The following is a 27,794-nucleotide window of genomic DNA, read 5'->3' on the forward strand; positions in this document are numbered from 1 at the left end:
GGTTTAAAAGGCATGTCGTATGCAGACAGGCTAAAAGAATTGAATCTATTCAGTCTTGAACAATGAAGACTACGCAGTGATCGGATTCAAGCTTTCAAAATTATTATTATTAATATTTGTTTATTTAGCAGAAGCCTTTATCCAAGGCGACTTACAGAGACTAGGGTGTGTGAACTAAGCATCAGCTGCAGAGTCACTTACAATTACGTCTCACCCGAAAGACGGAGCACAAGGGGGTTAAGTGACATGCTCAGGGTCACACAATGAGTCAGTGGCTCACGTGGGATTTGAACCAAGAACCTCCTGGTTACATGCCCTTTTCTTTAACCACTGGACCACACAGCTACAGTACATCTAAATGGAAGCCTACTTATTTTAAAACAGTCCTTTCAGCTATGTATTTTGACATTGTACCTTTTTTGTGTTCCCTGAAAAACAAACAGACAAGGGTTGGAACGGGCTAAAATGAAATAATCATATATGCGTCACACTCGTTTAACTGTCACTGAAGTCAGAATTTTATAGGGTTGGATATGTGAGTGCTGACTGTATTACAGTGCATCCAGTTGCAAATATTTTGATTTTGGGTATGAATTGCTATAATCCTTCAAAACAGAAGGAATATTTGTGAATTTGTTAATTTTGACACGACATATCAGTAAACTGTACTGCAAGCTACAGAAATCGGTCCTTCAAGAACTCACCTTTTGTCCTGCCGAGACCAACCTGGACAGCAGGCTGAAGGCTTCCTTCATTGTTTAATAAGTGAGGCAAGTGGTAGTAGATATTTGGCACCTGCAGCGGTTTTCTGTGTGCCAGTTCCTTCAATAGCTTCTGAGTTTCATCTATAAACAAATATCATTGGCAATGGGTCAACAATTTTATAAACATTGTATTTAATTTTGTAGATATCACAACATACAAAATGGCACCTATAAACTTATTAGTAAAGCTATAATACTGCTCAACAACATTTGCCATGCAAATAAAGGGCCATAAAGGGATTTTTCCGGTTTCCGACCTTAAATCAGGAAAGACAGGATTGATGTTCAAGATCATGTTAATTGAACAATAAAATGTGATTTATAGTAAATCATAAAACTGTAAAGTCCTCAGTTACAATCCCAACATATATTCAAATCTAACCAGGATTACTGCAACAACCCCTGCTCTCCATCAAAATAGTACTTTTCAAAATAGACAAGAACTCCATTAAAAAACATGCAAGTCATCTAGAAAGTAAACTGGTACCTGAAAAATGTCCAAGTGCATCTTTGCTCCCGTTGGTTTCTGCAATGGCCCGTCTAAACTGCTCCAGGATGGTATTGAGCTCAGACGAGCGCTGCAGGGTGCGATGTTCGGCCGCACGGAGGCGCTGTTTTAAGGCATGGAACTCTCGCTGATAGGCGATTAGCTTTTCTACATGAAATAAAAAAGGAAAATATTTGAATAAATAAAAGGGCTATTCAGTGGATCTAAAACAGCGGTGATCTAAATACTACCACAGACTAGATGAACAATATAGGGCCCTATGTGTATTAACTTAATACAAATCATACAACTAGTGCAGATTAGAGCTGTTGAAAATAAGTAATGGGAGGAGGGGGAGGGGGGGGTGGGCTGATTTTAGCCAACTTTCTACCAACAAACTGAATTAAAAAACTTAGGGTAAAGCCTGAAAATAATGTTTAACAATTGTGTTATTAACCTGACACTTTTCATAAATTGTAGGTGCCTATTATAAACCTACTGTAGGACACTTTCTTAAACAAAGTTCTCTCTCAACTATCAATGCCCTACACTCAGTCTGAGATCATTTTATACTGTATTTGCAAAACATAACATATATGCAAATAGCAGAAAACTAAAACTGTGCCAAATCCACAAAGAAGCACTATTCAGTAATTGGGTAAAGAAATTCACTCCCCATTTAGAAATACTAAAAGAAACGTAATAAATTCAATGATAAACATTTAAATGTTGAGACACTGAGCTAGACTTGTAGTCAAAATGTTTGTCATTGAATTTACCAAGCTTTTTTAATATTTATAAATTTAGCACTATTGGAGTGTTTAATAGTAAGGGATGTAGCATTTACTAAAAGAAACCACTGAAGTAACAACAAAGCACATTAATATCATGCTGAATGAATTTAGTATATATCATTTTAGGGAAGGGGTAAACATTTTGTAGTAGTTACAAGCTTGTATTGTACAGCTCCTGGTCTCTTTTGTAACTTGATGCTGTACCTTGGGAGGGCCCTCCTTTAGTTATTACAGTACCCTTTTTGTGGAATTCCCTTCCCCCGAGATACCGGTAATGAGACACAACTGGTCATCAATAGCACTGTAGGTTTAATAATTCAGCAAATAGTTGTCAGTGTGTCAGAATTAGTTACCCCACCAAAACATGACATTCTCCTCTCTATCATTAGGTATGTCCTACACTAGCAGCTATGGAGACCCTTTAAAATACACCAAAATGCTTTTGACACTCTTTGCTAATCAAATCCCTGGAGGCACTGAGGTTTCGCTTGGCCAGTTGTATTTAGGGCATGTTGAGATGCAAAATAGCTTTTTGTAGCAATCTTATGACAAATCACTCAGCAATGTAACATGAAGCATGAGCATGAAATGACTGGCATATGATCTGTGAGTACTTGGCCTCCATTGTTTAACTTTACTAAAACGCCATAGGCACTCCTTCAGTTTCTAGATAATATATTATTATTTTTTACTCAAATCATTGTTCACCACAACTGGTTTTGACCAATCATTTTCCATACAGAAAATAGTTGCCTGCAAGAATATTTCAGTACAATATAGGCTAGGATACAGTTCAACAAAATTCTAAATCATACAGTAAATTGCGCAAAGAAGATAAAGGTGACTGCTAAAAAGACAATTTTATTTAACAAGTTCATGTCTAAAAGTAGGAACAAATACAAAGGATATGCTCCTGAAAAAAGGTGTACAGTAATACTTGTAACAGGTTTATTATATACTTGTTATTGTAGTTAATCGTTTCTCCTCACCCCAGTGGTGCTACTGTGAATTCTTAGGTTGGGTCCCTGTGACAGGGAGAGCACTGTCGCTGGTTCTTGCGTGGATGTGTGCAGCTGGGACGTGGAACAGGAGACGTGTTGCTAGGCAACTAATTGAGCAGGTAGGCTCGCCCAGTGCTGAGCTGAGCTGATCAGGAGGTCCGGATTGGCTGGGGGGCGTGCGCAGGGAGGCTGCACCACAGCTCGAGACGACTGCACCGCAATGCTACACAGGAGGAAAGCGTTTGCTCGGCAGGACAACTACTACAGACCCCTCAACTGCAAGACGGTGCCCGTCATAGCTCTGCTCAGCCAGGGACATGGAGTCGCTGGCAGGCCGGGACTTCGGAAGCAACAGCAGTGGGTTCGTTTAGCGGATGCGGATCCCAAACAGTGTATAGAGAGGGTTTCATAGTGTACTAGACTCCAGGAGCGGGACGTCTCTTTTAATGAGGTTAGCACTCACCTTGTAGGGATGTCACGGTATTTGACGGTATGGTACTGCCAAAAAATATACCACGGTTATCGTCGTACCGCGGTATAATGTCATTTTTTTGTGATCCATTTTTAAATGGCTATTTAAAAGAAATATGCTCAAGTCAAATAATTTTTTTAATAAGTAACTTTAAAATTTAAAGTTTTAAAACAAATACAACACACTGGTACTACAGTTCTATCAGGCACTACCTAACTGGAAGTAGTGTTCACTCCAGCTCACGCAGGCTCAGCAAAATAATGCTGCTTTTTTATTTCAAATTACTGTGGAGAAACACCAAAATATTAACATTTTCTGGGCTCAAAGGGGGTAAGGATGTGACCACTGCACTTTATCAGTTTGGACGGCATCCTATTAGTTAAGAGAAGCAAAGTGATACCTAGCAATAGCCAATCGAGTGTGTTTTAAGACATGCAGTGCCCGCCCACTGATCTCTCAGCAGAGTGCAAAACTTAATGATGAGAAGATGGTGCCTACAATTTTTTGGACTGCATGTTAACAGCCACGAACACAAAGGAAAGAAGAAATGTTAAGGTGGGTATGACACCGTTGCAAAGTTAAAGTGGCATCTAGGGGACTTTTTTTTCCCCCCAATGGGAATAAAACTGTATTAACTTTTGAATACATAAAACCAAAATCCCTACAACACTATCAACTCGAGGAGACGGCAACATCTTTGCAATACTGTTTAAAATAAAAATACAAATGCCTGTATCATTTTAGACTTAGTTATATAGTAGTAAATAGACTTCTTGATTCTGCATTGGTGTGTGCTTACTGAGTTTCTCTTGACAGATACGATAGATAATAGCTACTGTTACTTCTTTGGTTTGATAAATTAATAGGAAGGCAGTGATCAAAAGTTACAATGCCTTGTTCTTGCTGATATTTGAGTGTTTGGGTTTCATTTACTGACAATCACGTTTGCTAGCGATCATTGTTTAGTTGGGCGGTTTATATCACTTATTTAATAGCCTGCTCAGATAATCTCATGCATGGTAGTTTTCAGAACTTGACATGTCTGTGTTCATTAGTTAGTTCTAAGGAACACAGCGGCTCACCGATGGAAAAACGGTGAATAAAAAAAATGTGCCCATATCACCTTAAACCGTGTGAACTCGGTAATCATGGTATATAAAAATGGTTGCGGTTTCAAAACCGTGGAAGTTTATACCGCGGCTTACCTTAAAACCGGTATACCGTGACATCCCTATCGCCTTGTGTGAATTTTTTTTTGGCTTTGTTTTCTTTATTAAATCTGACACTAGGGCTACCATTGCTGGTACCCTAGTGACAGCCTGTGTTGATATTAAATCTACACGCTTGTGCGGCATGTCAACACCCACTGCTCTGGGTCTGATTCAGTATTATTCAGTGATGGTCCGTGTATGTAACATCACTCTGTTACAGTCCCTTAGACCAATATTCACTTTTTATTCATTTCCATAAGAAAAAGACAGCACACAGTTGAAATGTTAGTGCAATACCATCATTACAAGAAACAAAGATCTTTGTTGCATCATGTTTATATTAACACTGGTATATTTAATAGATGTTTTAAAAGTTTCAATCATGGGGTTTCTATGCAAGTTTAACACAAGACATTTACAAGAGAAAAAATGTCTTGTGTTAAAATGTTTTTTTGGTTTTCCGTTCGCTCAGTTTATTTTACTCGAGTAAACCGGGCTTTTCACCCGACGTCATGCAAATGAATGGGAAAGGTGGGGGTTGATATGTAAATTAGCTATGCGTAAAGTACTCATGCTGTTTTTGAAGATTACTAGTGAAATTTTATGAAAATGTGGTTTCCATGCGCAGAGGACTGGTACATGAGCAAAATACCTTGTGCCGCATTGGTTAATAATGTGTTTTACTGCTCTTGCCCAAATTGTTTTTCAAATGTCATTAGTGGGGTGTCATGTTGTTAGTAGTGAATACTGTTTCAACTAAGTTATCTTACGACTCATTAATTAAAAATAAACTCAGAGGTATAAAATGAAACTGACCAACAGGTATTGCAGATCACCATGGCTGAAAACCGGCGGAGACGTTATATATATTTCCCTTTCATTCAGGCAATACAGCATACAGGGGATCAGGTGATGCTGCATATAGTACCCTGTCTGGACGGCCGACAGCTGCTGAGGAAGTATTCAACACCACGCTTGGGTAAATACGGGTAGTGGGCACTTGAAAGGGAGGTGGCGGACACTGATGAAATGGACTGAAGTGCAGCTTTAGTTTGTTCCCAAAATTGCCACTCCCTGCTGTGAGGCATACAGGGAAGGTTACCAGTGTTGCCAAGTCTCACTAGAAAAAAAAAAAAGCATCACTGCCTTTCAAAACAAGCCCCAAAAAAGCGCAACCCATATTAGAGTATTTACGCAAATTCCATCTCGCGACTCTCAAAAACAAGCCCAAGCCCAATAAAAACACAATCAATACGTTCATTTGCAATTTTATTTGATCAGTTCTGAGAAGGCATCAACAACTTGTTGTAGTTGCGCTGTTTTGGGCGATCGAGCTGGCTCATGACATCCAGTTCACCAACTATATTTATTAAGGGCAGACACGCATTGTATTTGTGTGTCTTTGTATTTGCTTGCGATTGTAAGTCACCCTGGATAAGGGCGTCTGCTAAGAAATAAATAATAATAATTGTCTTTGGACTTAGCTGGGATCAAAAAAAGGTGGGAATTAATTCAGTTAGACATTTAAGCAGCAAGGGTATTCTCAAAGAGCTGCGTTAATACTATAACAAGAGCATAATGCAGTTCATGGCAAGTGATTTTATACAGAACTGTAAACCCACAAGAGATATAGAACATGACAGCTCAGACACAGCAAAAAACAATAAAAAAAGCAGCCCGCATTAAGGTGAACTACTCCACTGCTAACCATAAAATCGCCCATCAGCCACTACTTTCTGCCATCTTGGAATCCACAGTAACAACTGACCTGCTCCCCTGCAATATTTATAGTTAAAGGATAAACATGCTCATTAACATTTACACGTGAAATGCGGGTTTCCATGTGTAACTGGGCATGGATTTTCTCGTGCGTTTCATCATTTACACGAGTAGTCCAGTATACGAGAAAATCTTGTGGTGGACCACCAAGGTTTGACATTCCCCACTACTGCATCTCGCGTGGCATATTGTTGCACATTCAATCACTGTACCACTTATAGTAGTATAATACACTGTAAAGACATCCAGTTCAATATCCCACTGTGTGTGTTCTGTATGATGGATAACTGGAACACTGCTGCAGCAGGGTGATTCTGGTTTCATACCCCAATGGCTTTTAAAAAAAAAAACAAAAAACAAAAAAAAAAAAAAAACATAAATACCTTACATTTAAAAGATTAGCCTGTGCCTTGCCAGAGGATCTCTTCGCAGCCATTTCTGGGTTTCTTTAGAAGATCACCTTTTCCCACAGCTAGCCAATCAGAAGTGATAGATAGGGGTGGGGCGTAAACACTTTTTAAAAAGTTTGTGTGTAGGTGCTAGACTTCCACAATTCAGTTTTCAGAAACTTGCGTGGCTCTCTAAAAATATACCAGGAGTGTCTTTCTAGCAACAGAACGAACATTTGAAAAATAAATAAATAAAAACTACTTGACCAACATCCAAAGTATAACACCAAAACTTCTTGTCCCTCACACAAATCCTGTTGTCCTGGGCGTCGGGCGATACGAACTGCACACCCCTGATATTCCATGGCAATTATTTCCAGAACAAAATTGCTTCTGCCAAGACTCGGAGACCGGTAGTGAGGAAGTATATCAGTATTGTACAGGTTTCAGTGCACAAAGCTTCACGTACTGGACTTTGGTGCATAGCGCAACACTAGTACTTTCTGACTTCCTCACAATGAAGTCAAACTTGAAGCTGGAAAATGAAGTATACAAAATCAACATTGAAAAAGATTTGATAATAGTTATGGATGAAGCATGCGAAAGAAAACTATTTCACCCTAAAAAAACATTTTATCTTCCCACTGAAAATAAGTTTAGATCATCCAACACTGGCAATTTTGTAAACCGCAACTATTTCCAATATGCATCAGAGTAAAGAACTGCTTCTTAATCTTACATCATCATCACCAAAATGTCCAGTGGACAACTAACCACATCCACCAACTGAAGTGTAACACTGCTTATTTTTGCGAGGTTAAACTGGCTTGGGAAGGATTTCACACACACTACAGTGCCCTGCATGTGTCTAGACTAGACCTATGCTTGTGAATAACTATTTGTTATGATTTATGAATGCATGCATTTAATACCATTCAGCAATCCAACTCTGCCATTTAATCGGGGGGAAAGAGCACCAAAACAGAATGAACAAAATAAACCAAATTTAGTAGACTGCATTCTGTTTATCTGTCATTTTAAATTCTGCTTTTGTCAGATCAAGATCAATTTGCGGTTACATGGCATATTCAGCCACCACTGTTATTTTGCAACGATATAGATAGTTACAGAAGTGTGCGTCTTTACATTAAAATGCTGATCAGTTCTTTTAGCTGCTTGCTTTTACACACACATAAAATACTGTTCTCATCCACAAATAAAGATCGTTGCTGCACCATAACATTAAGTCAATATAGTTGATAAAATATATATATATATATTTTAATATATGCCATAAAATTGTAACTGTGCTGCACTGAAAATAAGAAACACCTGCTACAAATCAAGGATTACTGCATATCCCAGTAGCTCTTCCATTCCGAGTGCAGACTATCATTCCATATTAAACCGCAAATGTGAACGGGGTTGCAGACCTAAATATGTGGCGGCCCCTAAGGCGACCGCTGAGGCTGCCCTGGGCCAGCACAGTAGTGTGAACAGGGTCTTGCTTACATCACGGTTAGTACACAGTAATGACAAAAAAAAAAAGAACACAAGTCATTCACCATAAAGGTCCTGTAAGAATTTACTAATGCTAGGATGCTCAGTGGTGTTGGCAAACTATTTTCATTCAAACTCAAACTGACAGCATATAGAGAGTATGATTAAAGTGAATTTATTGTATACAGAACATGTTAAACCCACCAACAAATATTACAGAATTGTAAAAGGGTGCACCTTTCCTTTCAACAATATTATTAGACTCTTACTGTTGGGGGAAGAGTACTGGCCAGAAGCTTATTTGCTGTATTCTTCAGAATCCAGATCAACTTCAATTACCATGTGTGACATACATACTGTAAAAACCTGTAGCTAAGACTGCAATATATTGTACTACAACAATCATACCACGGCTGCAAAAAGCCATTCCCAGGTCCCGATTTAAAGATTAAACATGGATTTAATACTAGATAGATCTCGTTGAGGCTGCACAAAAGTTGGATAAACAGAAGGCACCAGTCCCCAGTGCTCCTTTTTTTCTCCAACATCAAGATCACAATCATATAAAACTAGAGAAAAAAAGTCTGAGGTTCAAAGTCTAAAATAAAATGCCGCCTGGGGAGAATCTGAGAGCTGTCTGCTGAATACATCCCCCACACCGACAGTCCTACTGCTGTAAATTAGAGGTTGCTGTGTAACACAGCAGGGAGCTGACCTGCTTTCTGTCTCTGTTCAGCTCATAAACTCACCAGTGCAGTGGCTCTCCACAAAGCTTCTCAGTGTCTTGTAAACGATGTACTGAACTGTGTAATAAATAAAAGGATTAAATGCTGTATTATTGGGCCCTAGTCTCAAATCATCATTTTTCAAGACAACGTTCGAGAATAGTGTACTGGTTATAATTATTCAAAAACAGCCATTAAAAGTTAAAGCTCTGTGAATAGAATCAATAAACACCTCGAAGACCACCTCCAATGACACTTCTCGCTAACAGAAAAGGCAAAACGTTAACCTTGCATTACGAGTCTCTGTGTAATTATTTAGAAATGTATTTTTTATCACTTAAGTGCATGCATGTTAAATAGTAAAAAAGCACTCTGATTCTAGCAGAATGAGGGGGGTGACATGTATATGTCAGAAGAGGCTTTTCTGCTGTCTGTTTTACTCAGGCTGTCATTACACTCGGTGCCTGGGAGTGTGTATATGCAGAAAGGAAAACTATTCCACAACTTATCTGATTTAAACTTAATTAATTTGAAAATAAATTGATCAGAACCAGTATCGTGACCTCAGTATATAGCATCCCAGAAACAAGACTGCGCCGTCCTTACTGGGCAATCATCTGAATGATTTGTCTTCAAATTCATCATGTCGCTGAAGCGAATAAAACATGTGTTTCATGGCTATTATGACATGAATGACTGACCATTGCGTGTTGTGTACAGTAGCTTTGCAATGTGCATTGTCCATGCTTTTATTTTAGCCTGCTTTTGTAAACTGTTCCAAAAAATACAAGTGTAGCATTGTGACAGAAAGACAATGATTCTTGGTGGTAAATCTCCCTCTCGACCTGTGAGGGCACCAAGTAACGGGAACAGAATACTCTGGACTACTTGGCCTGACACTTTGTTCCGGGGGTTAAAAGGAAGTCGGTCATGTAGAAAAGAGACAGAGCTTCGGTACACTAACTCATTGACCCGGAGGGGAAATGATGTGGCAGCTGCAGATCATAAAACGCAGCTGCAATCGTTTACCAAGGGGTCATGAGTGACGGTATAAATAGGGGTCGAAGCAATGTTATCTGTTCCTTCATTTTGGTTGTGTCATTGACCTGGAAGGAGCCGTACTGTTGGTGAAATAAATCGTGAGTGTTTGTTTGTACTGTCTATTGTTGAGTGTATTCACTAGACGGCTAACACGTTCCGGAGCTGTCGCCAGCCAGCACAAACCCGGAACAGCACTTCACTTGTAGCACTGTAAAACTGTATTGCACCACAATCACTAATTCATGCACTAACCAGACTTGTGTAAGTGTTTTGTTTTTAATGTGGAGATACAAGAACGGGACTATTTTTTCGGGACCAGCTTGGGGAATTATAAATGTAATACACGCTGTTGTACTGCTTACCATCATTATTACTTCCTGTTTGTTTCGCTGTCAGGCACTGGTCAAAAACAACTAATAAAAACAAACCTTTTCACCTGGATTACAATTGTCTGTTTGTTCTTTAATCACCTGCACCTGTACACAATTAACCAAATTTGCCACAAGCATACATACAGCTCTTGGGTACAAAAAGTCATCCAGGTTTTCTCCCTGTTTCTATCTTGCTCTTTTGCAGTTATTTACACTCAGTGACAAATAACAAATAACGTAGATTAGGCATGACTATTATTGGATTGCGTTACCTTTACAGAACACAAAATATAAAATGCAGTATGGTAATAGAAATAAACATGTGGTGGGTGTATTGATTTTGTGAGGGATTTATTTACCATTAGTTCAAATGTTCAAAATAGTATTTTTTTTTCTTTTCTTTTTGCAATTTTATAAGCACAATAACCCATGCAATGGTTTGTGGCAAGACATACAGTACTGTGCAAAAGTTTTAGGCAGGTGTGAAAAAATGCTTTCAAAAATAGACATGTTAATAGACTATATTTATCAATTAACTAAATGCAAAGTGAATGAACAGAAGAAAAATCTACATCAAATCCATATTTGGTGTGACCACCCTTTGCCTTCAAAACAGCATCAATTCTTCTAGGTACACTTGCACAAAGTCAGGGATTTTGTAGGCATATAGTCAGGTGTATGATTAAACAATTATACCAAACAGGTGCTAATGATCATCAATTCAATATGTAGGTTGAAACACAATCATTAACTGAAACAGAAACAGCTGTGTAGGAGGAATAAAACTGGGTGAGGAACAGCCAAACTCAGCTAACAAGGTGAGGTTGCTGAAGACAGTTTACTGTCAAAAGTCATACACCATGGCAAGACTGAGCACAGCAACAAGACACAAGGTAGTTATACTGCATCAGCAAGGTCTCTCCCAGGCAGAAATTTCAAGGCAGACAGGGGTTTCCAGATGTGCTGTCCAAGCTCTTTTGAAGAAGCACAAAGAAACGGGCAACGTTGAGGACCGTAGACGCAGTGGTCGGCCCAAGGAAACTTACTGCAGCAGATGAAAGACACATCATGCTTACTTCCCTTCGCAATCGGAAGATGTCCAGCAGTGCCACCAGCTCAGAATTGGCAGAAAACAGTGGGACCCTGGTACACCCATCTACTGTCCGGAGAAGTCTGGTCAGAAGTGGCCTTCATGGAAGACTTGCGGCCAAAAAGCCATACCTCCGACGTGGAAACAAGGCCAAGCGACTCAACTATGCACGAAAACACAGGAACTGGGGTGCAGAAAAATGGCAGCAGGTGCTCTGGACTGATGAGTCAAAATTTGAAATATTTGGCTGTAGCAGAAGGCAGTTTGTTCGCCTAAGGGCTGGAGAGCGGTACACGAATGAGTGTCTGCAGGCAACAGTGAAGCATGGTGGAGGTTCCTTGCAAGTTTGGGGCTGCATTTCTACAAATAGAGTTGGGGAATTGGTCAGAATTAATGGTCTCCTCAATGCTGAGAAGTACAGGCAGATACTTATCCATCATGCAATACCATCAGGGAGGCATTTGATTGGCCCCAAATTTATTCTGCAGCATGACAACGACCCAAAACATACAGCGAAAGTCATTAAGAACTATCTTCAGCGTAAAGAAGAACAAGGAGTCCTGGAAGTGATGGTATGGCCCCCACAGAGCCCTGATCTCAACATCAGAGAGTCTGTCTGGGATTACATGAAGAGAGAGAAGCAACTGAGGCTGCCTAAATCCACAGAAGAACTGTGGTTAGTTCTCCAAGATGTTTGGGCCAACCTACCTGCCGAGTTCTTTCAGAAACTGTGTGCAAGTGTACCTAGAAGAATTGATGCTGTTTTGAAGGCAAAGGGTGGTCACACCAAATATTGATTTGATGTAGATTTTCCTTCTGTTCACTCACTTTGCATTTTGTTAATTGATAAATATAAACTATTAACATGTCTATTTTTGAAAGCATTCTTACTTTACAGCATTTTTTCACACCTGCCTAAAACTTTTGCACAGTACTGTATCTTATCACACTTGGTGGCTGAAGGCCCTCAGCATAGGGTCACATGCTTCACGAAGCACCCAGGTATGCAGTAAGATACTGTATGTCTTACGGCACACCCTGTCATGGGTATTGCTAACATAACAAATACTACCACGAACAAAAGTCAGAAAATAAAATGAAAAAAAAACTCTTAAATGTTTATGGTTTAAGCTTGAAGCCACACAAGTCAGGACATGCCATACCACACAACTCAGCTGCATCCAGGTTAGGCTGGCTTTTAGCATAGATACAGAGATGTGATGGGCAGGGTAGCTTTCAAATAAGGGTGTAGTGATGGCTTTCTGCATGAGGTATTAATTATGTTATTAATTGTAAGTTTTACATTATGTGTATGTGTGTGTCTTTTAATGTTAAGTTGTTTTTAATCATTATGTTTAAATTGTTTGTGAATGTGTTTTTATAGTCGTTTTAATGTGCTTACTAATTTAGTTGCTTTAATATGCTTTTATGTTAAGTTTCTATACAGTATTGTGTTTCGAGTTCTTTCATTTCCCATCGGCAAAACCAGCTACGTGCAGTTTTACATAGCCTAACATGACTCAAAGTCACAGAAGTGTCTGAGCTAAACGCCAAAAGGCAGGAGATTAACGGAGATAGTGTGAGATGGTGAGGGGAACTGAACGACAAGATGGATGCACCCTGCTAGGTACAACGTGGTATGCAACCTCCCCCACCCCCTTGTCCCCCGTAGTGGAAACCCCTATCATTGGACATAAGAAAGACAAATGGGAGTGAAGTCAACAATTATTTACAAAGGTATAAAATGTCAAACATTGTAAAGTTTTGTCTTTTCATCTTTCGAATGGACTCCATGGATATCCGTGCTTTCTAATACAAACATATGCACTGAGGTCTTGTCCAAAGTCAGTTTAAATCTCGTGCTTGTATGATTGTATTGGAGGTATACCTTTCTTGTATATAAAGTGTTTTTGAATCAAAAACCATTTGTCAGGTCATTTTTTTCCACTACAAGAGCAGCACTGAAAATGTATTTTAAAAACTTAGCAACAACAACACCTTTAACAAGGAAAAGTTCCACTAAATACTGATAAATGGAGCAGTGAAAATCCATTTTCTCTACTACTGAAAAATGAAAAGTAAGAATGATACTTAAGATATGTTAGGGTTGACCGATTTTAATATTATGGTCTCAGACAGTACACACTTAATTGTAGTGTTTTAACTGGATTAACATACTAGTCAGCAGTATATTTTAATATGTGGCTTGGGTCCAGTGTTCAGCCACATCTTCCCCGACAAGCAGTTCTGGCTTCTCCCACACATATTATTTTTCCTTAAAATGTTAACTTTGTTTCAGCATTTTCCAACTTCTTCTAGTTGCAGCACATTGTTCCAGTTAAAAGAACACTCATGTTAAATCATGGAATGAAACATTTTACAATTAACTTGTCCTTGTCTACGCCTCCAGTAAATCAACTTACAATTTATTCCATCAAGTGTAGAAAATTTAGGGAAGCCTCAAAACAAGAACATCAGCCGCAATCCCCATAGAAAACATTCTTTGAGAAAGTATTGTATAAAAACAGAAGATTGTTTTTCTCTCTCATCTTTGACAGATTCCTTCCTTCCTGCCCACATTTAACATTTAGTTTCACAAAGTTCAAATAACTACAGTGAGAAACACTTGGGGGTATCACTAGTCTGGCAACACAATTTACTTGTATTGTTTTGTTCACAAACCCATTTAGCATTGAGTGTATATAAGCCTGGAAGTATGAAAATCACAGCATAAAATGCTCTCTGAAATATACAGGGTTCCAAAAGCAAGACTTAATAGGAATGTGTGGCAAAGGATTTCACCTTTCAGTCCAAAAGTCCAAAAGAAGCCAATCTGATAGTGGTTTGAGATCAGCCTAGGTGAAGGGACCCCCAACCCCCAGCTGTTGCCATGTACAGTATAAAGAATCAGTCCTAGGGTTAAAAATACTGTTGACTGAGTCAATGGCTCAATAATTTATTCCAATGCTGGCTTTAAGGATAATTATGTTGCTCTGTGAGAAAGAAGAGAATTTGGCCTATGCTCCAGCACTTAGTCGTGCTCTGTATCCTATTGATATATCCTTGATGAAACCAGAGCCTTCATGTGCGGAGATCTGTAGCTGTTTTTTTTTTTCAGTGGACAAGAGTTGTGTCTCTCCCCCCCCCCCCCAGAGTGGATGCACTCAGCAAGCAAAGCAGGGTGCCTGTTGAAAACCCCTCAACAATGACCTCTTTCACTGGGGAGCCGACAGGCCTGTTAAACCTCCAACTTCTGTATGAAATACAAACGCATGTTATTGGAAGGAATTTGTTTAGCCACCGGTCTGTTGGATTTGCCATTCTCAAAAAAAAAAAACCCACACACTACAAGGGACTACCTTGTGCACTTAATTAATTCTCTGTAAAACATTGGCACTTTCAGAATGAAGCAGAAATGCTTCAAGATTTACTCTGCGATGCAGCTTGCTTTTTCATGTGGACCCTTCATTTATACATTTCTACAGCAAGCAGACCAGGCACTCAGGCCAAGCTGAGCCAGAACAAGCGTGGCTACAATTGGCCCAGCTGCGTAATGGGCCACACCAGATCAAATCTGTACAGTATTTACATTTACTGTGTCTAGTAGACCAGGACTATTGTCACTATGAGTTTCACATATTACTGCCAAATACAAACCAAAAAAAATAACTTTGCATTTTGAACTCTTGAAAAGATACACAAGTCTTTAAAAAATACAGTAACAGTCTAATATTGTTTTGCTGTTTTTAGTCCAAGGGATAAAATGCTAGAAAAATCTTCTTGCCCCCTCCCGTTGCACAAAACACACAAAAAAAGTAGAATACAACTTGTAGGATTTTGTTTTTGTAAGTGGCAAATCACGTCCAAGTAGAATTGCAGCTCATGTTTTTTATATATGTATAAGGGCAGCTGGCTCTTTGAGCTAATATATATATGAGAGAAAGTAGTAGCTATAGAATTATGGATAATTGGCATGTGCAGATTTCAGCATTACAAGAGCCAATCAAATCGTGTGAAAGTTGCCAAAAGGTTTCTACATTCACAGTGTTTTAAAACTCAGAGTACAGCAACTGCATACGTGTCACCCTGTTTGGGGCTCATCAGCGCAGTGTAACTGTACTCTGACTAGTGACAATATGCCGATAGAATACAGCAACAAAGTAATCGGACAAACAAAACTAATTTCAATACATGCATTTTCTTTCAATATATTTGCACTGGCTCTTTTAGTCAGTTTAGCATTAGCTACATTTTTTACAGAGAAACTCAGGTTTTTGTTTTTTAATTTTTTGGAACTCAAAAACTTCCAGTTTCAGTTTTTTACTACTTGGGGTGCATTTTTGTTAACAAAAATGTTCGTGTATGAAAACAGCCCTAGACATCTGAACACTCAGAAGTATGAAGCTGCAGTTATCCCTACTGAGGATCGTCTGATTCACTCAAGCCATGTCAAAACTTTTGATTTATTCTACCATATTAAAAATGACAAAAAATTGTCTATATGCAACAAAGTGTGTGATGAGCTCTGGAAAATACCCACCAGTGCAGTGCTGAAACTACCAACAGTTTTTTTATTCTGTTTTTCTCTTTCGTCGGTATCGTTCAGTTTGGAATTTTATGCAAGACGGTTTCGGTTTGGGAAAATCATAACCGTTGCATCCATAGTTACAGCTTAAATTATTCAGAAACCACAATCTGTTGGCACAGACTCTACACAGTCATTTTGTTTTGACTTGGTATGGCACAAGCGGTTTGAATTACAGTTCCACTCATACATGACAGGACCAGACAGCCAACTAGATTAAAATATTAGTCACAGCACAATTTGCTAATCTTGTTATCTTTATACGATACTGTTAACCCAGTAAAAGAACGGAGTAGGATTACTCCAGTAAATCCTAATTAGAGTTTGTTTAACGAAGAGTTTTACAAATTGCACAGCAAACCCAAATGGCTTCCTCAGCTTGCTGTACATCACATGAATCAGTGTTCATCAGCTTACATTAGGATTAAGTCTGGTGATGAACAGGGAAATAAAGACAAAATTCAAAGCTGATCTGCATATAACAGTAGTAAAGGCAAATTCATTAATGCAGTGTAGAGCCGCCATATTGAGACAATAAATTTTTCAATTGGATTATATCCATATACTGTAGCCAAACATGCATGATTACTGTGAGACTACAAAACTGCAGACTCATTGGTTCTCTTTAGTGTGTATATGGGCATTTTTAAAACAAATCTACAATTAAAAGTATCATATGAAACAAAATAAATGCAATTACTTTATTGTAAAGCTCTACTGTAGCTTACCCTTTCTGTTTTCTGTCAACCAATGATATCATAGTTACAGCATTTAAAACAGTAGTGCTTGTATGTGTGGTGCTGGAGAGCAGTGTCACTCATTGCTGCAATACCACCACTGCAGTTAAAGTGCCCGCCATGCTTGCTAGTGCCCCCCAAAATCGAATTCGTTCTCAAGCATTGAAGAATTGACGGTATAATATAAAATGTACATACAGATACACAACACAATACTTGCAGTTCTGAACTACTGGAATGATTTTTAAACGCGTCTATTCTGCATATTTTGCAATAAGTGTAATATTTTGCAACCTATGCCTCAATACGAAGGTGCATTTTATGCTCAGTATAAAACACAGATATTATCTTTTTAACAGAAGCTGATTTGCAGCAGACAAAAAACTTGTCTAAAAATGTAAAATCGAGTAAAATAACCAAACCAAAAATAAAAGACAGCCCTATCTTACCAGGTCCCCACAAGGGCCAAAACAAACAGTATAACAAAACAATAGATATACTTTGGAATACCGTGGTTTCAGGCTGAGCAGCCACTTACATGGAAACATGGTTTTACAACTTCCCTGAATACCAACGATAATTCTCAATACTTAAAGCACCACAAAACACACCTTTACCAACACTAATTCTAAAACGAACACCAGTGATCACCCTTTTTATACACCTGTGGCTGGAGCCTAATTAATCATTTATTCATTTTACGGCTCCAGCCACATTTCCACATGTTTTGACAGGGAGGAATTTAACCTCCTCCCTGCCAACCCAATATTCCCCCCACACACCACTGCACCAACACGGCTTTCACCCTGCCACACCACGCCACCCCCATATCAGGAATATGTTGGGAAAAATACATTTGCTGCGATATGGACAACAGCAAAAGTAATGGGTTCCTTGTAAACACTGCAGAGGGTTCTGTAACAAATTAATTGCCTCATTTATTGGACTTGATATTTTTTCATGGGTCACATTCATCACTGCAAACACAATTGGAGGGCAGCATCTTGAATCTAGCACACTTAATTTGGCACTGAATAGGTACATTATGAGACCTTGTGGCAGGGAAGCCCTACTGCTGTGAATCGTGTGTGGGGAAATGTAAAGGTTAGCAGGGATGGGGTTAAATCTGCCCCTGCCAGCAATCACAGGTGTGACCATTTCCCAATTACTGGTAACTGAGTGATAACTGGAGAATGGCCATCTGTATAAAAAGGAAGAGAAAGCCTTTGTGTGGGGGAGGGAGTTAGGTGAGTATAACTGTTTTTTTGTAACTTAGTAGTGCAGGCGAATGCCCAGCCTACGTTTGTGTCTTTTGTTTATTAAAAGGTTTAAACTAAATAAATCACATAGGCGGGGCACTCGCCTTCACTACAAAACACAGTTTCACACACCTAACTCTGAATTAACCCCATTCCTGCCAACCTTACATTCCCACACACACTAACAGACCTGTTATTTTGGGCAGACAGAGAGGCTGTCTACCACCTGTCGTCTCAATACCCCTGCACAATGAAAGACTCCAGTAATTCTGAAGCATACTCTGCATAACCATAAGGCTAACACGATTGCATTTAATCTTATTGTGCAGCCATATTGCATACACTTCACAGGCTGTATGTAACATGCTACTGCAACACTGTGTAGTGCTGAACAAACCCATTAGCCTAGTAAAGCTTACTAAAATGACTCTGTGGCAGTAATTAGTTTTGTGCTGAATGCTACATGGTGCCAGGAAAGGCTATTATATTCTGTGACACTACAGCACAATAATGTGTAAAAGTTACAGCAATTCTGAATTAAAATCAGATACATGGGTTTGCACGCAGACTAAACCCATTACCGTCATCTTCCTCCTCAACAACATGACTCAACGTCCAACGGTATTGTACCACATGTATTGCCATTCAACTGGTTACATTTCCCAACATCACCACAAACCAGTATTCTCTGTAAAGCAGACAAGAATTAACATTTGTTTTGTGCTGCACAACGATGTTATCAGAAGTGGCATTTAAACAGAAATTGGAAATTTCCAGTTGTCGTGCAAAAACAACATAACCCAATGGTGCTCTAGAACAGCTTTTCTTCACACGATTTCACTCAATTATTGATTCTGTTAGAGAACTAAGGCCCAAAGGTTTGCTCTGACATTAAAGCGGTGGTGCCCTGCTAATTAGTACACAATAGTAACAGGGAAAATTGATTCTACTGCACTGATCGGTCGCTAAAGGCATGTTCTGCTGATACATAGCAAAGGGTCTGCCTTAGAAGAAAAAAAGACCTGACCTGATTAGAATGTGATGAATGTACATGGGTACCCAGGGACCCGCCTCCTGGGAGATTGCAACCCCTAAGCACTAAATATATACATACAAACATTCATAAATGGGAGTGAAGGATGATGAAACTACAATGACTCCTGCAGTGAAGGCTGTGTGCATTGGAGTGTGTGTGTGTCTGTGCCACCTTTAAACATGTAAACATCTTGATAATCGTTTTTGAAAAAACAAAGACTGCAGTTTAGAAACTAGTATAAACCTCAACTCTTGCCCATAAGAACTGCCTTGCATTAATGATATGTAATAACTTTTTGGCTGATATCGGGCTTAACTCGCATTTAATTTACAAATGTTTTACTTCGACCATGTTGCTGCCTGTTGCTTACTCCGACACATCCCTCTACATTAATACATAACTGCTCTGTTCTCATTTTTGCTGGCAAGTTCTTTTCAGATCAGCATCTGATTGAAATCTCATTTCCTGTCTGTTAAAGTGTTGTGTGGGCACTGTAGCAGCCACCTTCAGCTTCTGTTGGCTCTGCTAACATGTACTTCATGTTTTTTAACCACACCTGGGGAAAGATACAAGGCCATTACAAACTACAACTAACAAGGATTAGAACCAGGAGTAGAATTTGGGTTTATTAAACAAAGTTAACCAGGAGGTCCAGGAAGCACACACACATTCACTATGTTTAATATACAAGTTGTATTATATATACACGTGTTCCATATGTAGGGTTTTAATGTTCAGCAGCTTAAAAATTAGACAAATGTTTCAAGCTGAAGTGTCTACCTTTCTATTTTTGCATACAAGCCAGCCATGCCATCATATTTGCAATATTCTGCAATTGTGCAGTGCAGATGTGCAGTGTGGAGTAGTGGTTAGGGCTCTGAACTCTTGACAAAAGGGTCGTGGGTTCAATCCCAGGTGGGGACACTGCTGCTGTACCCTTGAGCAAGGTACTTTACCTAGATTGCTCCAGTAAAAACCCCACTGTATAAATGGGTAATTGTATGTAAAAAATAATGTGAGATCAAATGTTAGTCGCCCTGGATAAGGGCGTCTGCTAAGAAAGAAAGAAAGATATAATGTACAGGTAGTTCATTCTGGAGCACTGTAACTATGTTGCCAGTATGCAACATACTGTAACTATTCCCATCATATTCTGGGTAGATTTGCTATTTAGAATATTGGGATCCAGAAGAGTACCCTCACAGTCCTGGTTTTTGTTTGTTTTATACATGCAGTTGCACAAAGGCAGCACTTACATACATATAGCCTCCGAGCATTTTAATAGTGTAGCTACAGTGCTTGCTATAGAGTAATTGTCAGACTGTATACAAATAAAGATCATTTTTCTTTACTGGAATACAGAGTCTGAATTGTCCAACAGTAGTTTTATCAGTCTGGATACAAGTCCCCCTCCCACCAATCTTCAAGCTCTGATCTGACAACAGTTATTGGCTTCCCCATGTAACATGAAGGATGTTTTGAAGATAGAAGGCAACTGGTGTACATCTAGGTTAAATAATTGTCCATAGAAAATGACCATAGGCAGGGGCGGCAGCAAGAGAGGGCTTGGGGAGGCAGAAGCCTCCTCAAATTGTAACTTATACCCCCCCCCCAGCGAAATTACTAAGTCAGGCTTCTCTCTACCACTGTTTTTAAATAAGCAAAGCCATACAAAGTTATACACTGTCTCACGTTAACCTAAGCAAGCACCAAGAGGGCCAGATTTTCACTTGTTGAAAATATATTGATGCACCTCTATCTTACCTTAGAACGAAGATTTTTAACATTACTAGTAAATTATCTATTGGACACGTTTATATTTTTGATCTTATAAAACTTTACCAAGCACTTTTTACACAACTATTATACCAAATTAATCATGCTTATTCAAAATTGTTTTCGTTGTTTAAATACATTGTGCAGACTCTCATATCTCTATTTGTGTTTCATTAATTTAAAGTTTATCAATGTTCCCAAAACGCCACACCTGCGTTGAACATCATGCTTATTCAAAACTCAGTCCCCGTTTACATGCAAGATGTTCCTGTGTATGCTGGTTAAGAAAATACATCATGACAATTTCACTTTCTTGTAATCCTTTTCTAGGGTAAAATACATACAGCACAAGTTTAAATGCCTGCTGTTCACACAGGTCCACTTATCAGACACAGAAAATTATTATTTTAAAAAATATATTATTTATTTTTACTACTGTATTAATGTATTGATAATATGTGCAACATTTAGTGAATGTAAAAATATTGTTGATTCCCCATCTCTGCGGACTACCGAGCGGCCCAGAATCAGACTAGGGCTGTAAATCTATGTTTAATAGACTAAGGCCCTATGGAATTCTGTTTAAACGTTTAATCCCTTACAGCCCTAAATCAGACAGAAAGAGGGCTCCAAGAAACCTAGCCTAATACACAGTATCCACTCTTACACAGCAATTTGTGAACTCCTGCAACTTTTTAAGTGGACATTTTAAGCTTATGCAACATGAATCATGAAGGAGGACACGGACAACATGCCCCACATGTCGACCTGTTCCTATCCAGTTTTAAATAACTTTAGCATAACAGAGGCAAAAGTGTTAAAGGGACTAGGAGCTCTTAAAATAAACAAATCCCCTGGGCCGGATGAGATCCTCCCCATAGTACTCAAAGAAATGAAAGAAGTTATTTACAAACCGCTAACCAAGATCATGCAACAGTCTCTTGACACAGGGGTTGTACCGACAGACTGGAAAATAGCAAACGTAATACCGATCCACAAAAAGGGAGACAAAACCGAACCAGGTAACTACAGACCAATAAGCCTGACTTCTATTATATGTAAACTTATGGAAACTATAATAAGATCTAAAATGGAAAATTACCTATATGGTAACAATATCCTGGGAGACAGTCAGCATGATTTTAGGAAAGGGAGATCGTGTCTAACTAACCTGCTTGATTTTTTTGAGGATGCAACATTAACAATGGATAATTGCAAAGCATACGACATGGTTTATTTAGATTTCCAGGAAGCTTTTGACAAAGTCCCGCATAAAAGATTAATTCTCAAACTGAACGCAGTAGGGATTCAAGGAAATGCATGCACATGGATTAGGGAGTGGTTAACATGTAAAAAACATATAGTACTGATTAGAGGAGAAACCTCAATATGGAGCGAGGTAACCAGTGGTGTACCACAGGGATCAGTATTATGTCCTTTGCTATTCCGATTCTACATTAATGATTTAGATTCTGGTATAGTAAGCAAACTTGTTAAATTTGCAGACGACACAAAAATAGGAGGAGTGGCAAACACTATTGAAGCAGCAAAGGTCATTCAAAATGATCTAGACAGCATTCAGAACTGGGCAGACACATGGCAAATGAAATTTAATAGAGAAAAGTGTAAAGTATTGCACGTAGGCAATAAAAATGGGCATTATAAATATCATATGGGAGATACTGAAATTGAAGAAGGGAACTATGAAAAAGACCTAGGAGTTTATGTTGACTCAGAAATGTCTTCATCTAGACAATGTGGGGAAGCTATAAAAAAGGCCAACAAGATGCTCCGATATATTGTGAGAAGTGTTGAATTTAAAATCAAGGGAAGTAATGTTAAAACTTTACAATGCATTAGTAACATCTCACCTAGAATATGGTGTTCAGTTCTGGTCACCTTGTTACAAAAAGGATATTGCTGCTCTAGAAAGAGTGCAAAGAAGAGCAACCAGAATTATCCAGGGTTTAAAAGGCATGTCGTATGCAGACAGGCTAAAAGAATTGAATCTATTCACTCTTGAATAAAGAAGATTACGCGGCGATCTGATTCAAGCTTTCAAAATCCTAAAAAGGCATTAGGACTTTAATATGACCACACAATACCTGTCCTGTGACATTAAAAGTTATCTGTACTGCCTGCTTGGCAGCATCAACTGAATCATGAATTGCAAGTTGATGTGAACAGTATTTGAGGTGCTGATACCTTGGAGGCAAGATAAGACAAAAAGTCTTAATATAATATAATTTTGTCTGACCACATACTATAAGCAATTTTAAAAGATGATTTTTACCGTGGGATGGTTTTTCCACTTTCACTGACTGCAAGTTGCCCATAGTGGAAAATACAGACACCTGTCTACTACACTGTAAATAAAGGTATGGATTAAATCTCGTTTTTTATTTTTTTCATAATCCCACATTTGGTATGGGAATTGTGACCAGTTTATTTGCATGCGTATTTGACAATCCCCTACAGTTATCTAATTTAGTAATTACTTCGCTTACAGACACTTTATTTCACACTTGCCTTACCTTTTCCATTTTGCCAGGTTGTATACCAGGACAGGCTCATAAAAGAGGTTATGAAGATTAACGCTGTGGCCACAGTTCCATTTCTGAGCCTCATTTCATTTCAGCATCACAGTACGTATCCCGGCAGTTCAACAGTCCCACAGCAGAGTACTCGTGGAACGGTAAGAAGGGGCTTGCCTTGTTCTGTACAGGGCTCATATCATTCTCAGCCTGGACAGGGAACACTCATGGAATAAAGCACCACGACTACTCCAAATCCAAGTATGTCGTAAACAGTAAGAGTAAATCAGTCCTGTATTCTTCTTTATGACCTTGCATTAAAAAAGCAAACCGTAAAATGCAGATAAGAACACATGTTTCCATTAGAACCACAATATAGTACATTGTTTTATTAGATAACACAGAAGGTCCATATTTGTCTGTTTTGACCGTTTATGGGGGCTTATTTCAGACATTAAAACTTAACAGCCTCGAATTTAACACATGCAGTACTGGCTAACCTAGATCAAAAACAATAAAAATTTGGTGATTGTGAAAAATGGATTCGAAGATTATAAATGAAATTTTACGCGTTGGAATTGAGAACATTTTAGTTACTGAAACATGAAACACACGCATTGTCTTGAGAAACTGATAAAAGGTCTTATATGCGAATATCAGACGCTACACAGTACGAGGGAAAATACTGTCATAATAAAAATGAAAAACAACAAAATACACATTTCCAAGGCTCAGCAGCTACAGTTGTCTGCTTTCCAAATACTTTTCACCGTGCAATTGACTTATTCATATATAATTTTTAATGCTAGTATGTTACTTACTTTGTGTTACGGTATGAATGCTCCAAACAAATATTAACGTTAGTGTGTTAACAACCAATAGCTTTGCTGTGAACTTGTCCACGCCATACAAAACGTTTCTCCCTGTCTCCGTGTCAGTGTCACTCACCTTTCTACTAACATTCCATTCCACACTCTGCATTCTCTAGCAAACTACACTGCGTCTGTGCACCGCCCACCAAACCCAGCTATTGGCTAATAATAGCCCCGTTTAACCAATACGATCCTCAATATGAGTCGTGTAACAGGCCCAATCTGCTGTCTGCTAAGATTAAGTGCTGTCAATCAACTTTCACCTCAAAATCATGATTGGTAGTTCCGCTTAAAATTGGTTGAATTGTTTTTGCTCGTGCAGGCAGTCGCTTTTAATTTTTGTTTTGTCGCGTTTGTACATATTTTTTTTTTTGCATTTTTAGTTCTTGGTCGCTTATGTCAAAAGCAAAAAACATAATATATGTTTGTGGTCAATGGATATGTTCCCGGTCTCAGTGCCCAGCACAGTCTTCTTGCGTGTCTGTATTTCGGTGGTTTTCACTGTCACGTTGAGGGATGATGTCAATATAATTTATAATATGGATATATTAAACGTGCACCACATTCATACATCAATATCTTCTACACAATTATTGATAGAGAATAGCCAAAAACGGTTTTCTGTAAAATCATGAATGCTGTGTGTGTCGATCTCTATAATCTTGCAGTTGTAGAAGTCCAAAAAAGGACAGCAGCAGTTCGCCTTGTGGATGAAGTTTTAAATGCATCCAACCTTCTGTACCTCGGGGGCAGAAAAACAACCCTGGGAGACGAGTCAGTTAAAATTAAAGTGGTTACACTTGTACGGTTGTTTTTTGTTCCTTGCATATCATTTTTTGTACAAGTAGAACTATATTTTGACCTGCTAGACAGTAACGTAGTGCAGGCATTATAACCCCAGCACCAGTACATCCGCAGCACGCACATCGCAGCTCTAATATCAATTACATTTTGATATATGCCTCCTCCTGGTATTCTACTTTAAACATGTATGAATACATGTTTTCATTGCCAGAATCAGTTTTGCTATATACTCCATTAGATTTAATGATTGGAACCAGAACCTCTTATATAGAATAGTATAAAACAGCACAGCTGTCCTGCCTTCCATCATTTTTGCAGTAACAGGCACTTGACTGCCACTGAGCAAGTGCGGTAGCTTGACACCTGCCAGTTCTACTTTCATTCACAGACAAATACTGGCAAAGTACACCTACAATTTAAAAAAAAAATGATCAGGGATCAGTTCCTAAAATAGAGCCTCATAACTGCAAGGATTAAAATAGGTTCTGATACTAGCAAAACCGTGTCTTGTGAATTTAATGTCCATAACAGTTGTTGGGTAACAATTCGATGCCAGATTCTGTAGATATATAAAAAGAAATGTGTGTGACATAAAACCGTTGTAATCGGAAGCTTCTCTTTTATGCTTCCACCTGATTTTTCCCTGTGACGTGCTTTTGTACACCTAGGCAGATGGCATCAGCTTGGCCAAGGCATCCTCTGTTTGTTTAGAAGTCTGGCATATATTTGGTAAGCATATATTAGAACATATGTAAAGCGGGTGTTAATTCTCATTTGCACATATTGATATCCTTTTCAGATTTTTTGCTGTTACAGAAGAAACTATCACATCGATTCCTGAAAGATACGATACCCTTGATTAACCGATGGACCTCTGAACGGTAAAGATGGAAATGCACATTTTATTATGGGTTTAAAACAGTAAATTCAGCTTTTACCAAACAGAATGGATTCAGCTGCAGATACAAGCCCAACGCTAGAAAAGATGTTGTGTTTGGGAATGCAGTTTCACTTTTCACATGCTGTCCCTTCATGTAAAGCAGACTGTCCAGTTTAACTATGTTCAATAAAAGAAAACAAGAAAGCAAGCGGTTCATATACTTACTGTACAGTTAAATAGCTGAAACCAGATTATTCCATGTGTAGGTCAAAAGTGGCCTGATAGCTTTTTCACTCACCAATAGAGTTTACGTGTCAGTTTGCAGACAGGCTTCAGGGCAAGGTGTGGGGGAGCTCCTTCAAGGTTCTGAAACATTGAGCCAGTAAAACACGATATAATGATTTAAGGTTTATTAAAAATAATGCTTACTGTATAAATTCTATCTATACTCATTTAGCTGCTGAAGATGTGCAATGCCAGCCCCCTAGTCATGCGTTCTGTATACAGGTCAGCTACACAGTTAATATTGGGGATAGGAAGCTGTATTACACGAAAGAAAAGATTTACAATTGGAGTGGGAAAAACACAAGTAGACAAATGTTGACACAGATTGTGGTTAGCTGATGTCTCTAAATGTTCTTGGTGTTGACCCCTATCCAGACACGCAAGCACAGTGTGTTAATATAGATAAGGATGGCCTTGCACACATATAAGAAAAAGCTGCAATAAGATGAAGCTTGCAAAAAAACAACTCCGTATATAAAACGAGTTGTATAGTTCTGTTATAAGAAATGTGGGGGGTGTATTCTGCATGAACAACTTAAAAAGAGGCTGCAATGAAGCAGTATTTTTGCTTTTTGCCTGAAGTTGTACCCAGTGCATTGCACACTGTAGTTAAATTATTAAACACAATCTAAAAAAAATAAACTACTATCTTGGAAGAACTTGTTCAGTGTTTTTTGTGCAAGAAAGAAGGCATACATAGATTTGCACTACAGAATTGACTATACATGACCCCCAAAGCCAGATCATACATTTTTAATGCCATTTCTGTGTCGGTTAACACGCACGTACTGTGAACAAAAATATATATCACAGTTCCAGTTCCAAATCCAATTCCAAAGTAAAAGTAAAAAAAACAGCAACACTTTTTTAATATATCTTTTATTGTAGTTGACCTAATTAAAGGGGAGTGGAAATATAGATATAGGTGTGGAATGTGGGCAGCTTAAATTGGATATTTGCCTGCCAATTTAGTCTGGCCACATGAAAAAAAGAAAAGCAGGAATACAACTTTCAGTTAAACCAGGGAAGGGGAAGGGAGCAGATGACTGTTCTCCCTACCTAGAACACACCCTGATAGTTGTTTGCTGGTGTGTGAGCAGCAAATCACAGCCATCACTTAATAGCAGAGACATTAGTTTGTGGTTTGTGCTAGCTAATAATTGAGTGATTATCACCGTGTAACAATTTTTATTTTTTTTTTTGGTTCCTGGGTAGTAAGTGTTATTTTCTAATTGCTTATGCCTCAAAAGTATAGAAAATGGCTATTATTCCCCACAAACTTTGCTTTTGTGACCAGGACAGTGATATTTTGAAATTTACCTATTTTCCAGAACATTCCAGATAGATTCAGTGCTGAATAAACTTGGAGTAACTTCTAGAACTTTCTAGAACTTTCCAGTAA

General features: G+C 38.6%; 1 protein-coding gene across 4 annotated transcripts in view; it reads right to left on the reverse strand.

The window, feature by feature from the left end:
* mgat4a (alpha-1,3-mannosyl-glycoprotein 4-beta-N-acetylglucosaminyltransferase A) overlaps positions 1-24,557 on the reverse strand; it is a 55,742-nt gene extending 31,185 nt beyond the window's left edge. The window contains exons 1-4 of one of the 4 annotated variants that reach the window (XM_059028816.1): positions 24,500-24,557; positions 23,552-23,862; positions 1,252-1,419; positions 705-845 (exon numbers count right to left, since the gene is read on the reverse strand). In XM_059028816.1, coding sequence (XP_058884799.1) covers positions 705-845; positions 1,252-1,419; positions 23,552-23,645 — 403 coding nt within the window. In that variant the 5' untranslated portion in view covers positions 23,646-23,862; positions 24,500-24,557. The other 3 variants (XM_059028817.1, XM_034922348.2, XM_034010754.3) reach the window with 3 other exon arrangements.
* Positions 24,558-27,794: the final 3,237 nt, after the last annotated feature.

The sequence above is a fragment of the Acipenser ruthenus genome, chromosome 8 (genome assembly GCF_902713425.1).
Source record: "Acipenser ruthenus chromosome 8, fAciRut3.2 maternal haplotype, whole genome shotgun sequence".
In the NCBI taxonomy this organism is placed as follows: Eukaryota; Metazoa; Chordata; class Actinopteri; order Acipenseriformes; family Acipenseridae; genus Acipenser; species Acipenser ruthenus.